Source organism: Amaranthus tricolor, chromosome 4, assembly GCF_026212465.1.
Source record: "Amaranthus tricolor cultivar Red isolate AtriRed21 chromosome 4, ASM2621246v1, whole genome shotgun sequence".
NCBI classification, from domain to species: Eukaryota; Viridiplantae; Streptophyta; class Magnoliopsida; order Caryophyllales; family Amaranthaceae; genus Amaranthus; species Amaranthus tricolor.
In genome coordinates, this window is record NC_080050.1 from 3,821,824 (window position 1) to 3,836,572 (window position 14,749).

Below are 14,749 nucleotides of genomic sequence, written 5' to 3' on the forward strand. Positions count from 1 at the left end.
ACACATAAGCGTACATATTCATTCTAATAAATAATCAAATTCATTTCAATTACTTTTCAGTTTCTTTCCAATAAGGCAATACTACATTGTTAATTTTTATATGAGAGTATCTTGACATATAGTTATAGTCATAGTCACAGTTATAATCAGCAATTCATTATTCTGTATAGGTCAGAATTTAGGAGGAAAAAAGTAACGGACAAACTATATTCGTACCCCCTCTAAGAAGAGGGGTAAAGAGCCCGAACTTAAACAATCCCCCAAAAAGAATGAGTCCTGCAAAAAGAAATGTGAGTGACATACATCTCACCTGAAAAGACACCTATAACTAATAAACCACATTAAAATTATAATTGAGTCACATAATAATAAAAATAAATAAATATTTTGACACTACAAATCTTTACAAATTTGCTTAATTCATTTATTTTTATTTAATGTCCAAAGTAAACATCGATACATGTTCACAACTTCACATATATTAGATTTGTACATACAAATATACAATAAGATACGGAGTACAAATCTAGTATTCTACAAGTACACAAGTTGGGTTTTACGTGATTTACGCGCATGAGTCGAATACCATTAAATACCTTTTTATTCTTTCCTTCTTTTTTATTGTCATCCAAAAGAAAATCAACTCCTTATCCTTTTTTCACTCACAAAACGGTGGCCTTTTTTAGAATCACCCTTTTGCTTTTTTTTTTTACAACTTATTTTTTTTGCACAATTTTATTTTATTGACTTTTTGTTAGAGAAAAAATATGTTAATAAGCTAAAAGTTAATGTTAGAGTTGATTAAATTAGCTATATTTTTTTGGCTTTTTAAACAAATAACAAATTAAAAGCCAAAAGTCAACCAAAAAACAAATTAAAAAGTTATTCATCAAACACCTCATTACCTATTTGCTCTTTTATATAATGATCTTCTTAACAATTAAAAACTACTTTATTAGTTTTATTGTTTGGTATTTAATAAAATAAGAAAAAGAAAATTTTAATTGTATGGATAAGATGATAATAAAATTTTTCAAGAATAAAATTTAGATATGTGATGGGAAGTCATTTCAAAATTAATAAATAAAACGGATATTATATCATAAATTTGAATAAAAAAATATAAGGAGTAAAACTTATGTTACGGAGGGAGTATATTTTTTTATACATAAAGAATAAAATGCAAGAATAAAATGCAAATGTAGCGACTACTAAATACAATGTTCCTCTGTTTTATTTAATTTTTCTTTTTTTCATTTTAATTCATCCAAATGAATTTGCTCAATTTTTATTCTTAGTATTAGGGGTGTTTGACAAATTAGTTTATCAAGTAATTTTAGCTTATTTTGATGTAAATAGAGGGTTAAATGGTCAAACCAGCTAATGCTAGTATTTGATGAACTAGCTGGTTGAAACAACTTATAGATATGAATAAGCTGTTTTTGAACAAGTTGTTCATAACAGTGGGTTTGAAATCAGTTGGTAAAACCAGTTAATAAAATCAACTGATCGAATTAGCCAATATAATTAATTATCAGCTACTAGCTATCAGACGTTTGCGAAACATCCTCCGTATTTCATCACAATTATTCTTTATATTATTTTTAACTCTAAATATCCCCGTACTTCAATGCAGTATACTTAATTTTTAATTTTCATACCAAAATCAAATAAATTTAAATGAATTAAAACTTTGTGTATTAAATTTTAAAATAAAAAAAAATAATCAAGTGGACTTCTCAGTGTACACAAAAGCTACTCTCTGACTTTAAGGAAGAGAGAGAAACACCGGGAAATCTAGAGAGAGAAGGGTAAGAAATGCAAAACACAGCTGGCGGTGGAGTTGGTGGTAACGAACTGAGTCGAGCGAGTGGACTCGCACGATTCCGATCAGCTCCGGCAACCTGGTTAGACGCGCTTCTTGAAGATGATGACTCGCTCAAACTCTCTGGCCCACAACACCACCATCACCACCACCAAGGTGGGCTTACCCAGCTACTCACTTCGGGTACCACAACCTCAACTGGTCCGACCGACCCAACCCCACCAACACGACCCACTCCTTCTTACATCTCTGCTGATCCGGGTTACTTTGAAAGTAGTGGGTCCCAGCAACCGAGTAGTAACAGTACCAATACGGTGGCGTTTCAGAGAATGAATAGTTCACCGGCAGAGTTTTTAAGTGGGAATATTGATGGGTATTTCGCAAGTTTTGGGATTCCTTCAAATTATGATTATGTAGGAGGATCTTCATCTTCAATTGATGTTCTTTCACCTTCTGGAAAAAGGTTGAGAGAAAATGATGCTGACCAAACTCAAAGGGTAAATATTTTTTTTGCTTTTAGACCTTTTAATGAAGTTTTCAAGTGGATTTAATTAATGTTTTATTTTTGTTTATCAAGTGGGTATTTTTTAACTTTTTATTTGGTTTGTAAGATTTTGAAAAAAGCTAGTTGTTTTGTTTAGGAATTTGTAGAATAGAGTGGGCAATTTGGTTTAATTTTTATGTGAAATTTGTTATTGGTTTGTTGGTTTTGAATTTGTTGAAATTTGACTTTTGGGTCATCTTTTAATTTGGGGAAATTTTAGAGAGGGGAACAAAGTGGGCAATTGAGTACTGCAAGTAGCTTGGTGGAGCTGGAAATGGAGAAGCTGTTAGAAGATTCAGTGCCGTGTAGGGTTCGAGCTAAGCGAGGTTGTGCTACTCATCCTCGGAGTATTGCTGAGAGGGTAAAATTTTATATTTTGATGTTTTATAATTGAGTGGTGTGTTAAAATTTTGATGCTTGATTGTTTTGTAGAAGTTTTAATCATGAAATATGATGATGGTTTTGTTATTGGATTAGGTTCGGAGGACGAGGATTAGTGATCGGATAAGAAAACTTCAAGAACTCGTGCCTAACATGGACAAGGTAGACTATTTGCTTATTATTATGGTGGTAAATTGCTAATATTAGTTATAGACTTGTAGTTTGTTTGAATGTTTTGTGTTTGTAGATTATGTTACTCGGACTTTTCATTTTACTTTACGTACCCGTGTCCGATCCTTGATGCTCGGACATTTTAGGTGTGAAATTGAATATTTAGACGTATCCGACACTTGGATACTTACCAGTATCCTACATCAGTACCCAAGTCCAAGTAGCATATTTTGTAGATTTAGAATATGGAAATCTAGTGATTGTTTTCTGTATGATGGACTTGCTTCCATCCATTTGCTTCTGCTTTGAACTAGAATCTTTAGGACTGCTGATTTGGGATGCTACTTTATTTTGGTTATCTTATGGAGGGATGTTGTAGAAGGTTTTTTAAAAGTACCAATTTGGGGGATTGCTTTACTGATGAAATTATAATATGTTTGTAAGTTGAATCAATTCACTAGGGTTTTCAATTGTATTGTTAGTGGATGATGTTCTTGGATGAAGAAATCCGTGTTTAGATACTGCCACCTGCCTTGTTGAGACTGCCACTTCCAATTGGTAGACTTGTTAATCTGACTTCTTTATTGGTCTATTCTTTCCACTTGTGGACCAATATAAGTGATTAGGAAACTACTAACTGCAAAATATTTTGGGAAATTTTTCACCTTTTTAACCTTTTACGTTATCCTATTTAATATATGACCTTTGTAGTGATTCATTTTTCTGTAAGAATATTCAAACATTCATTTTGGTGGTGACATGGTAACTAATGAAAAGACGCACACATGTGAAGAGCCTGATGAAATGTAACTTTTTAAGTGTTAATAAGACATGCCCTCTTTAACACATTACTATATAAGCGAGTCATTTAGAAAGTACCCTTCTGAATTTTTTATGAGTCAATGGCTGGCTTGTCTTCAATATGGAAAATAGCCCTTCAAATTTTCTACCATTTTTGGATCTATGTTACTCAGACTTGGCATTAGAGTCATGTTTGAAACTACTTTTTAATGGAAGTTTTTCATGCTGTTTGTCCAAAATGAAGTGTTAAGTTCCCACATGGTTCTTAAGTGTCATCAGCCTACAAGTCCTTGGAGAGGTGGGAATATAGGAGTTTAGTGATTAGAAAGTTGGATTGAAGGGAATTTGTTAACATAGTATATTTCTTTGGTTTGAGTAGAATTGGAATTGCGTTGAAAATCAAAAGCAGCTTTACTGACTTTTCTTCCAATTCCCATCTCTCTTTTTTTCTGGTGTTGCTTTGGGATGTAGCTCTTTATCTTCTCCCCTTTACCATCACCAATATCTGGGATATTGGGAACTTGTCTCTGTTGTGCTTCATGTGTTGGTTGGTTGACCCACCTTGCTCTGAGGGAATAAAACGTGACTGTATTCATTTGGAATGACCACATAATGAATAGCTAATATTACATATATCATATAGCTAATTTGTGCTTTAGAAATATATTTTGTTTTGTTTCATCTGGTGAAGAAAAAAAGCTCTATTGATATTCTGTGCTGAAGTCTTTGAAAGTTTGAGTAAGATTGTCGTCGAATTCGTGTATTAATATCTTTGGGTTTAACTTATTCAGGAGAGTAACAACTTGTGTCCTCAGGTTATTACTCAGAAGTTTCAGTTCTAATTAATATTTCTTGGATGATAGAAAACATCTTTGATGGAAGGTTTTCATGAAAGACTGTTCTGATTGGTGTGCAAATAGCTGACTGTGATGATCAACTAGTTTCTGGGCGGGATTGGGAAAGAGATTTCCACCTACTTTTCCCTTTAAATGTCTGTTTGCCAATGGAACCTTAAGTACGTGCTTCTTTTGGTGAACTTGTGACAAGAGTACATTAATTTGAGGAGTCGATGCTGTTAGTATCTACAAATAGTAACTGATCCAGAAAGTAATAATTGTTCTTTGATGGAAGAACGTGGTTGATCCCATAGTGCAATAGTGATGATTGCAAAACCATCAAGCTCGCAATAGTGATAGGTGACCTTCACTACAGCCGCAATCGCTACCACATTCGAATTTTTGCACTATGGTTGGTCATGGTATATGGGTGTGACTTTTTGTCTTCTTTTAATCATCTAGAATAAAAGGGTACATGCCTCTGTCATGCTTCATTGTTTGGTTGGTTGACCCACCGTTCTTTGAAGTATTGAAACTTGGCTATGGACTACTATCATTTGGAAAGACCATATCATGATAGTGCCCAAACTGAAAATAAAAGTCCTAAATTTCCTCTCACTAAACCTTAATTTTGTTGCTCTCTCTCTCACTAGATTAATTTCCCTTCATGTGGAATTACAACGTTTTCTTTAATCTCCTTTTCTAATTATGGTGACAGAGTATTTATAAGAAAAATGAACAACCAAATGACTTTAAAAGCTGTCTTGCCAAATCAGAATATAAGAACACAAGTTTCAGATTGAGGCGTGAAAATAGACAAAAGTATTCAAGTGAAGACAGGGAGTCACTTGACCCCGTCGAGCCATGCCGCTTGGTTGAGCAATTAACAGCAACCACCTATTTATTTCCTTTCAACATATTCTGATTTGCACACACCACATGTTCCTTCACTTGCCATCAACTATATCCATACTCCACATAATACCATATAACTAAGAGATTATGAGAGTCATTCAACAAATGTCCACCTTGACGAACTCAGTTCCACCTTAACACAACTTCAATCAAAACAATCATCTTCCTAAAAAAACAACTCCATCCAAAAAGATGCTCCCAAAATCCCATCCAACAAGGATGTAACCACCTCAAAGAGGTGACCTCCCTTAAAGGGAGTCAAACCACGACTGATGAATTAAGCAAATGAGTTTGAGCCAAGCTCAAACCCAACCTCAACCAATGACAGCCACAACTCCATTATAAGGCCATTGGAAACATAAAAGCAAGCACCCTACCCAAGACCACCAAGCCACAAGCTACAACATCTTGTAAGTGCAACAACCTCTTATCAATGCACATCCTATGACTACACATAAGATCACATCCAACAAATGCTCGCTTACCAACCAAGTTAACATGTCATTGACTTATCACATTGCTTCCCATCATAGCCATGAAAGTAGCTTTCATAATGCACATGCTCGTCGCCTCAAGCAAGTCACGTTTTACACTACTAGCTACACCACCAAGACACATACCATGCCCTGCACCGGATTGTCGATCACCATGGCCTGCACTTACATCGAAATCCACCACATCATCAAACAAGGAGCAATAATCAACAATTACCTCCAACGAAGCTGACATGATCATGATGCCTTTCTTAAATAAAGAAGGCTCCAAGAAAATCATCTTATCATGAGATGTCAAAGACAAAAAATGAGATAATAATACACCATGTGAACCCCTTGCCTTGTAGTTACCCATGAATGCAATACTGAGTACCATTGTCCATCTCACATCTGTCACACAATTCTCTTCATCAACCTCATACACCTTAACCAAAGTTTGAGTCGCATGAAGAGGAGCCAACTCTGCCCTCATCACAATACCACCATGAGAATGTAAATCAACCCTATCCTTCCATGAATCTGATGACTATTTCTTCAAGGTACACAATGGAATGTTTCCACCTAAATAGGTGCACATGCACCGTCAACACCATCCTAGTCAACCTCAACAAGAGTAACACTGCTACCAACCTCCCCCTTCTTCTTGGTGTTAGAAGAATCACAAGCTCGAAGATAAGCGAGCTCAACAAACTACCAAGGTAACAACTCGAAAAACCATGGATATTGATGTGCTAGGATCCAACAAATAAACATAAAGGCCAACTTCACCACTTTGGTACCATACACCTCGCCTAATCTCACTTGCAATAATGTCTATTGAGCCATACCATGTAGAATCATAACCATCCTCAACACCAATCCATATCTTGTAATCCTACCAACACCAATTTGATTTCCGGTTCCCTCTTTGCCATAAGCTTCAAACCCTTGAACACCTCGAAGATCTCATTTCTATGCTCCAAGAAGTAAATCCACACTTTTCTCAAAGCATAAGGATAAACTCCATATCACCAAGTGACTACAATCAAGAGTACCATATTATCTATTCATAACCATCTTAGAGCTAACCCGTCTTTGCTTGTTAAGAACACCATGCTCAGAAGACCCAATAGAACCCGTACATCTCTCACGATGCAGAACCATCTTGGATATGACCACCAAGCTTCAAATGCCACAAGCTAATATGATGCTCTTCAAACAACAACAAAGAACCCTTTGAACATGCCAACCCATCAACCGTCCATCCAACCAATTCCTAGAGTGAACCCTTCTTTCCCCTCATCACTAATTGAAACCCATTAGTAACCTTCAATACATCCTTGCACCTACTACTAATAACAACACCTAATGATATCAAAATCATTTTCATATTCGAAATATGATGAACATTCCTTACCAACCCAATACCCACAGCATTGCAAGCAACATTGTTGCCCATTAGTATCACTCCATCTTGAACACATTCATATGTAGAGAACCAATGCTTAATAGGTGTAATATGCAATGAACTACCCGAATCAAGAATCCATTGTTCCTTGGACCTACCACTGGACTCGACCACAAGAAGAATTTGAACAACATCTCTATCACTATGAACAATCGCCGACGACTTTACATAAGAACTAACATCCTTATTACCTTTGTGACCTTGCTTTTGGTAATGATGACAAACAAACCAAGGCTTAAAACTATCCTTCTTTAAAGGTCTACTCCTTACAGGCTCGGCTGAAAACGTCTCGGCTAGTTGAGGTAAAGTCAACTACAAGAGGCGTGCGCCTTGGGCGCCTCGATTAGCTTCATGCCTTGTGGGCCCGGTGCGCCTCCTTGTTGGGTTGGGTAAATAACTTACGCTTGTTTGTTAGTGAAGGAAATAAAACTCGAAACTCAAATATACTTGAAGAAGTTTGAAAAGCCCTGCTTTTTTAAGAAAAACCAAAAAGCATGCAAAGAAGAATATAAATGTGGGAATTCTTCATATTCTCATTATAATAGTTTTGTGCTAAAGTGGTGTTTAGTGCAAGGATAATGAAAGTTTCAAACTTGTTGATACTAAAATATAAATATCATGTTGTTTGAAGTATTATAAATGTTTTAAATTGATTTTTAAGCTTTGACGAAAAAGTGTGCCTCACCTACAAAAAGCACACGCCTTCGCCCTGCGCTTTGCGCTTAGGTTTTAAGGATCTTTTGTTCCTCGGTGCGACTCGCGCTTTTTAAAACTAAGAGTACAAAGTACGTCATTCCTAGTTAATTGATTCTCATTCAATTCTTTTTGTAGTAATAATGCCCCGTTGAAAATCTTCATGATTTATCACCTCTTCCCATACCTCCCCAAAATACTTGAACTCTTTAGGTAGAGGACACGACAAGTTTATAACAAGGCTCTCATCAACAAGATTAAAATCAAGATTATACAGTTCCATCACAAATCACTTAAATTCATCAAAGTTAAATTAAGAGATTTACCTGCCTCGTGATGAAGATTATGACCCACCATTGTTTCTCATTTGCAACCTCTCTAAGTACTTTATTAGATAGACACATTTGTATCATAGAAAGAGCTTTCAAATTCTCCCATGGATATTCTTGGAGGTTTCTTGGACTTTCTTAACAATGCCTTTTCTAATCCATTTTTAAACCAAGATTGCTCTTATTTTGAGTTTCCATAACCCAAAATTCAGATTCCCATCCAACTTCTCTATCTCTAACTTTATAAAACCATGGCTACTAAGAACCTATTCAAGAATCTTCAAAATCCCCAAATCAATGGAACTCTGACTGTACATAAATAATAAGTATAGATGATAATAATCATCTTGTTATAGTCCATTATAATTTGAAATGAATGAAGAGCAAGAGGCAACTGTAATGAATGGAATTCAATGGAAATTAGCTGCCAAGAGAGAGAAAAATTGCTGACTCAACAACAGAGTAATAGTTTGTAAGCAATTCAGTATATGCTTATAGCTGTTATGGTAATGGGTAGTTAGCAAACCTGTTAAAGTAGATTTTCTAGAAGAAAATCTAAGATCAGGTTGTTAGGCTATTATGGCTATAAATACCTCTATTTTTAAAAATGCTTTGGACTTATGAAATAAATATGATCTAAACTCTTCCCTCTCTTATTTCTAATACTCTCTCTCTCTCTCTCTACTCTATTCCTCTTCCTCCTACTCTAATTTCTCTCAATCTTCTTCTGTATTCTTCCCTCCCATCTGCTTCTTTTCCTCTATTGTTCTTTAATATCTTTTCTTCTTATTTTGGGCAGTTACTGGTTATTTACAACAACGAACAAAGAGAATCAGAGTAGTATGATATGATTTCAACCCAATTTAATATATGAATTCTTAATGAGATATTCGTACTTTCATTTTTCCGCAATGAGAATATGAGCTATAACTAAAATTTTAGTTTCCTAAAATTTCCACTCATCTTTGAGTCCCATTCCTTTTATTCTTTCTCGTCATGAAGATACAACTTGGATCCAATGGAAGTCAATCTCATAGTCTAAGGCAACTTTTTTGCTGTCTTAGACTTAGGCCTTTACCATTTGACATTTTGTAATATTTCCACCGCAATATTACACACAACATATTGATTGCAAGTTCCCCGTCTTAGTTCATCCAATAATGGCATAAATACACCATCTAATTAGTGAAGTAATTATAAGTATATTTTGATGGTGTAATGATGTTATTATATTGCCTCTGTGGTGTTACCCTTTCCCGTACTGCACTTTGCGGACACTTTGTGCACCGGGGTGTCCTTAATAATGTTATTATATTATACAAAGCAATTTACTTTAACATGACTTCAGATCTAATATAGCCTACTATTCTGGCAAGAAAGGTTATCAAACATGAGAAGTTGGATCATAGTGCAAAAATACGGGTCCGGCCATGGTCGCGAAACGAATTTCGTGGTCAATTCGAATGATTTTATTGTCAATATGCCCAATATTTTGGTCGCGGTGAACCCAAAAACCTCTACGATTGTTTTTGCACTATGAGTTGGATCCAATGTAGTCATGATGTGAACTATATACTTTTTTGCTGTGTTATTTCTTTTCTTGGGTGGCTATGTGGGGAAAATCTCTTCAAAGTATTTTTATATAAAGCAATAGCACGCTGGCAAACTGATATGGGGCTTCGCATGGACAAAAATTAAATGTTCATATTTTGAGGATCTTTTTTGTTTGAAGACGAGTGCTTCAGCATGACCAGCTGTCCTGATTGTTTTGGGTAAGCTTATGCTTCATCCTATAGATTATGTGTCTGGTTTTCTTTGGGGGTTTGGGCAACTTTTTTTTAAAAGCCATGTATTTTTTAACCCTGGTTCTTTTACGAAGTTGAAATTAACTTCCTGCCATTTTAACAAGGGTATTTAAATAATCAAAAACCAATACACAAAGCCGAGGTGTTTGTCTTGCAAACTAGAGTACTGGTTGTTTGTCTAGATGTGAGAACTCATTGACAGTTAAAATTTTGTAAAATAAAGGTCTAATAGGTGGGATAACAGTTTCGAACAGATATAGCAGCTAAGGCAATATAAATTTTGCTTACTGCTTAGAGTCACAAGAGTAGACCAATTAGATTGAGCTATTCAGAACAAACACCTAGCGATGTAGAGTAATTCCGTGGAGAACCATGTGGATTTACAAGTACTATCAATGATATCTTCAAATATCACCAACGCTATGTTCGGAAAGAAGGAAATAGAGTGAAAGGAAGGGGAGGAAATGCATTTAGATCCCAAAAGGGGAGGGGAGGGAATTGGAGGGGAGAAGTCCCTTATATATGGTACTGAACGCATCTTTCTAACATCGGAAAGATTTGAAAGGAAAACTCAATATCTTCCCTCCCCTCCTCTTTCGTTCCTTCCTAAAATGCTATCCAAACACACCGTAAAGCTTGGACATTTTGTTTAGAGAATTTTAACAAATCTTCAAAAATCAAAGCCACTTGCTAGTTGCTAGGATGCAATTATTTTGGTCACTGTTGCATGTGTTTCTTATTTATTATGTTATATTATGAAACAATTTGGTCATTCTTGATCCTTTGAATCTCATACTGGAACTCTTATTCCCTACTAATCTGATAGCTATCTTCTTCACAGCAAACAAATACCGCAGACATGTTAGAAGAGGCTGTGGAATATGTGAAGAATCTGCAAAAGCAGATACAGGTATGTTGACTATTTTACTCTTAACATTATTGAATATTCCCGATCCACTCCTTAACAATTGTCACGGACGAGCATCCTATGGTTCCTTTGATCCTATTTGAGGAAACAATCCTCCCCAACCTTGAAACTGTGAAAATAATGAACTAATGAACTGTAAGTGTTTAAGTATATAACATATCCTGGGGCCTCAATCATCAGCTTAAGCTTTTGGTTGAGTTGGTTCTTTAACATGGTATCAGAAGCCAGCGTGATGAGAGGTTACGAGTTCGAATCTCTACCACCTTTTACTTTAAGTGGAATATTCAGCGCCAGGTATGAAGTCTGTGTTTCATTTAGCCCAAAGGGCTGTTATGATCGGGGGTGTGTTATAGTATATAATATATTCAGGGGCCTCAACCATCAGCTTAAGTTTTTGGTTTAGTTGGTTTTTTTAACGGTAAATGTCAAATCTCTGATGACATGGTTTATTGACGAGCAACTTCCATCATTGGCAGGAACTTACGGAGCAGCAGAAGAATTGCAAATGCATGGCGAAGAGCTGACTCTACAAGAAAATAATGGCCCAGCATTGTTTTTGTTAGTGTAATATCTCTCACCATAGCTTTATTTATTTATTAGTGCCTCAAATTAGCATGAAACTGGGTCCTAATGCACATAATTTTCCACTTGCTGGAAAACCGAGCAGTGTATTGAGTGTCAAGTTTTCATAGCGAAGCCCCCACAATGTTTGGTGGCAGCCCGTGTCGTAACACTTTACTTGGTGAGATTGTACTTGTATTATGATGTATACTAAGATTTAGTTTAGTAATATAGGGACTTTCTTAGGTTCATTGTAAGGTTTTTGTTGTTGTAATGTTGCTCTGCACATATGTAGAAGCCACCCAAAATGGGATTAGATAGAAATATTGTACCACTGTAATGACTTGGTTATTATGTACCTGAAGATAATCTAATAATCTTTTGGTCTCATCAAGGCCAATGTAAGTTACCATACTATATAATAATTTATTATTGAGAAATTTGCATTTGTCTTCAAGTTATCACTTGATCTTAAGCTTTATGGTGGATATGGGCTTTCTAGACGTCGATGGGCGAGTAATCGGTTATTAGAGCCGAAGAAGCAACAGTCAAGCGCAACTATATGTTGTGTCATTAGTTGCAAGTCGGTTGGAGATGGTGTATATAATGTATCATGGGCTATAATCGTTAAATTAAGTTTTCTTTGGCATAGTCTTTGATCATGGGCTATAACCGTTAACTTAAGAACTAACGTGACGAAAGGTTATGAGATTGTTCAGCCGCCTTTTAAGTCAAAATAAAAAGTTGCTCCAACTAGCTTTTTTGGTTGGCTTTTGGCTTGTTGGCCCACTTTTTGTCATATAAACAGCCAAAAGCTAGTATGCAAATTTGTCAAACATCTTCAAAAACAATTTATTTTTTCAGCTAGTTTAAAAGCCAACTAAAACAGTCAATATTTTCATCTAGCTAAACAAGTCAACTAAAAAGACCAACCGTTAACTGTCAACCGCCAACAACTAATTACCAAATATTTTCAATAACCGTGAATTTAAGTTTTTAATTGAGCTGGTCTCTTATGCGTTGTCATGACCTATTGACAAGCAGCTTGAAGTTGAAACCAGCTGGTTTTTCTTCTGGACAAAGAAAGGTATAATAAAAGTAGTTTTTTGAGATTATATTATTCAGGAGTTTGAATCCTAATTGGTTACGTAGCAATGCCAGGGCCATTCTACCTTCATTTGTTAGGTTCTGATGTCATTTATAGGTATGAGTTATTGCCTTTCTTCTCTTTTTAGATCATATTTATAGTCTTTATAAGCGAAATACACTGAATATAATGATAATTTTTTTTATATATCTTTTTAATCCATTATACCTAACTTTTTCATTTAACAAAATATATTATGAGACAGAGGAGTACCATACTCGTACTAAATTGATGTTAGGTGACGTTCTTGTAAAGCTACTACAGAAGCATGCACTTTTGTCTCATCTAATTTGTCAATTTTTGAGTTTAGATATTTCCAATGAAATTTTTGAATGTAAACCTATTTTTTGATTATTTTTATTATACCTTGTTATTTTAACCCATTTATTAAAATATCAGCTCAACTAAAAACTTAAATTATCCTACTCAATTTGTTGTCTATCTATCTTCTTATGGCTTCCATCTAAAAGACCAACTATTACTCCCTATGAAAACTAGGGATGACAATTCAGTCCGAATTCGATCCTAGTCCGACTCGATTCGAGGAAAATAATCTGATTCGAGTCCGAGGAAAAGGTTATCCGACTTCACGATCCGAATCCGAGTTAGAGACGGACCGGAGTTGGACCTTATTAAAAATCCGACCCGACTCCGACCCTGAAGGAAATGCGACTTTGAATTTGACTTTTAACCCAATATTTTGTTTCCTTTAAAACTCTGGACGTGACTAATTCAAGCTCTCTCTCATACTAATTGTAATTTTCGATTTTGAAAAACTACTTGGTATTTTTATTTAGATCAATCAATCAAAATACGACAAATCAGATCAAGAGAAATAAAATACGCCAAATCAAAATGCGAGAAAATTTTTGTTAAATTGTAGTATTAGGAATATTTCTCATGTTAAACTTGAATTCAAAGTACATGTTTTTTTGTTAAATTGTATTTGAAAAATATATTTTGTTAACTTCGTATGCTTTAAATCATTAGTACAATATCACAACGATAAAGTTTGATAATAATCCCACTCCGTATCCGACTCCGTTGGAGGTCCGAGAGTCCGAGTCGGGGCAAACTTGGAGTATGCATAATCTGACTCCGAGTGGAGGTGGACTGAAAAAAAAGTTCGACTAAAATCCGAAGCAAAGTCGGAATATGTATAATCCGAACCGAATCCAAACCCATTGTCATCCCTAATGAAACCATATAAAAACAATAAAACAAAGGAGTAATAAGTTTATAAATAGGTCATATATTTTAGTCATTTTCAGACCAAAACATAAAATTCATAAAAGTCTCGAGTCTTGAGCTTTTGGGTACATTTGACCACTGTTATATTCATTCAATAAAATTAGATTTTCTACTAGTTTTATTGCAACCGTTGCACGGATGGAGTCACGGAGTATTATAAAAGTACATTTCAACCATTTTGCCAATTTATTACTTTCCGTTTTAAAATACTTGCATCAAATATATTTTTGCATAATTTAAATATTTATCGAATTATTTATATTTAAAGTTATATACAACTAAAAATTATAAAAATTTGATATTATGAAAATATGCGACGAGATGATTAAAACAAGATTTCACATGACTATATTTTTTCCTCGTATAATAGCCGAAATATGTAAATTACCATAGAATGATGAATTGCAAAAATTGGTTTAACTAATATAGAGCGGAGAAAGTATTTAATTAATTGTTTCTCGATAAAACAACTTTAGATAAGGAGTCTCATCATCATTATATTCAGTGTATCCTGCTTATAGTACATTATGATTAGAGGTTAGAGAGGAAAGGAATGTAGCAACCCATACCCGTAAAGAAAGTTGCGACCAAAGTGTCTCTCGAATCGAGAAAGATCCTTAG

The 14,749-nt window shown here is 35.0% G+C and overlaps 1 protein-coding gene across 1 annotated transcript; it reads left to right on the forward strand.

The window, feature by feature from the left end:
* The first annotated feature begins 1,727 nt into the window (after window positions 1–1,727).
* LOC130810341 (transcription factor bHLH80-like) lies at window positions 1,728–12,182 on the forward strand. The gene is made up of 5 exons (XM_057676359.1): window positions 1,728–2,322; window positions 2,590–2,730; window positions 2,847–2,912; window positions 11,083–11,151; window positions 11,646–12,182. The coding sequence occupies exons 1-5, from the start codon at window positions 1,819–1,821 to the stop codon at window positions 11,691–11,693; spliced, it is 828 nt and encodes a 275-aa protein (XP_057532342.1). The 5' UTR covers window positions 1,728–1,818; the 3' UTR covers window positions 11,694–12,182.
* The last annotated feature ends 2,567 nt before the right edge of the window (window positions 12,183–14,749 follow it).

What these genes read in the sequence shown, in the direction of transcription:
- LOC130810341 (XM_057676359.1), top strand. Translation starts at nt 1,819, where the DNA reads ATGCAAAACACAGCTGGCGGTGGAGTTGGTGGTAACGAACTGAGTCGA. An exon ending in ATGCTGACCAAACTCAAAGG is followed by an intron (nt 2,323 to 2,589) that starts GTAAATATTTTT and finishes GGGAAATTTTAG; the next exon opens with AGAGGGGAACAAAGTGGGCA. An exon ending in TCGTGCCTAACATGGACAAG is followed by an intron (nt 2,913 to 11,082) that starts GTAGACTATTTG and finishes TCTTCTTCACAG; the next exon opens with CAAACAAATACCGCAGACAT.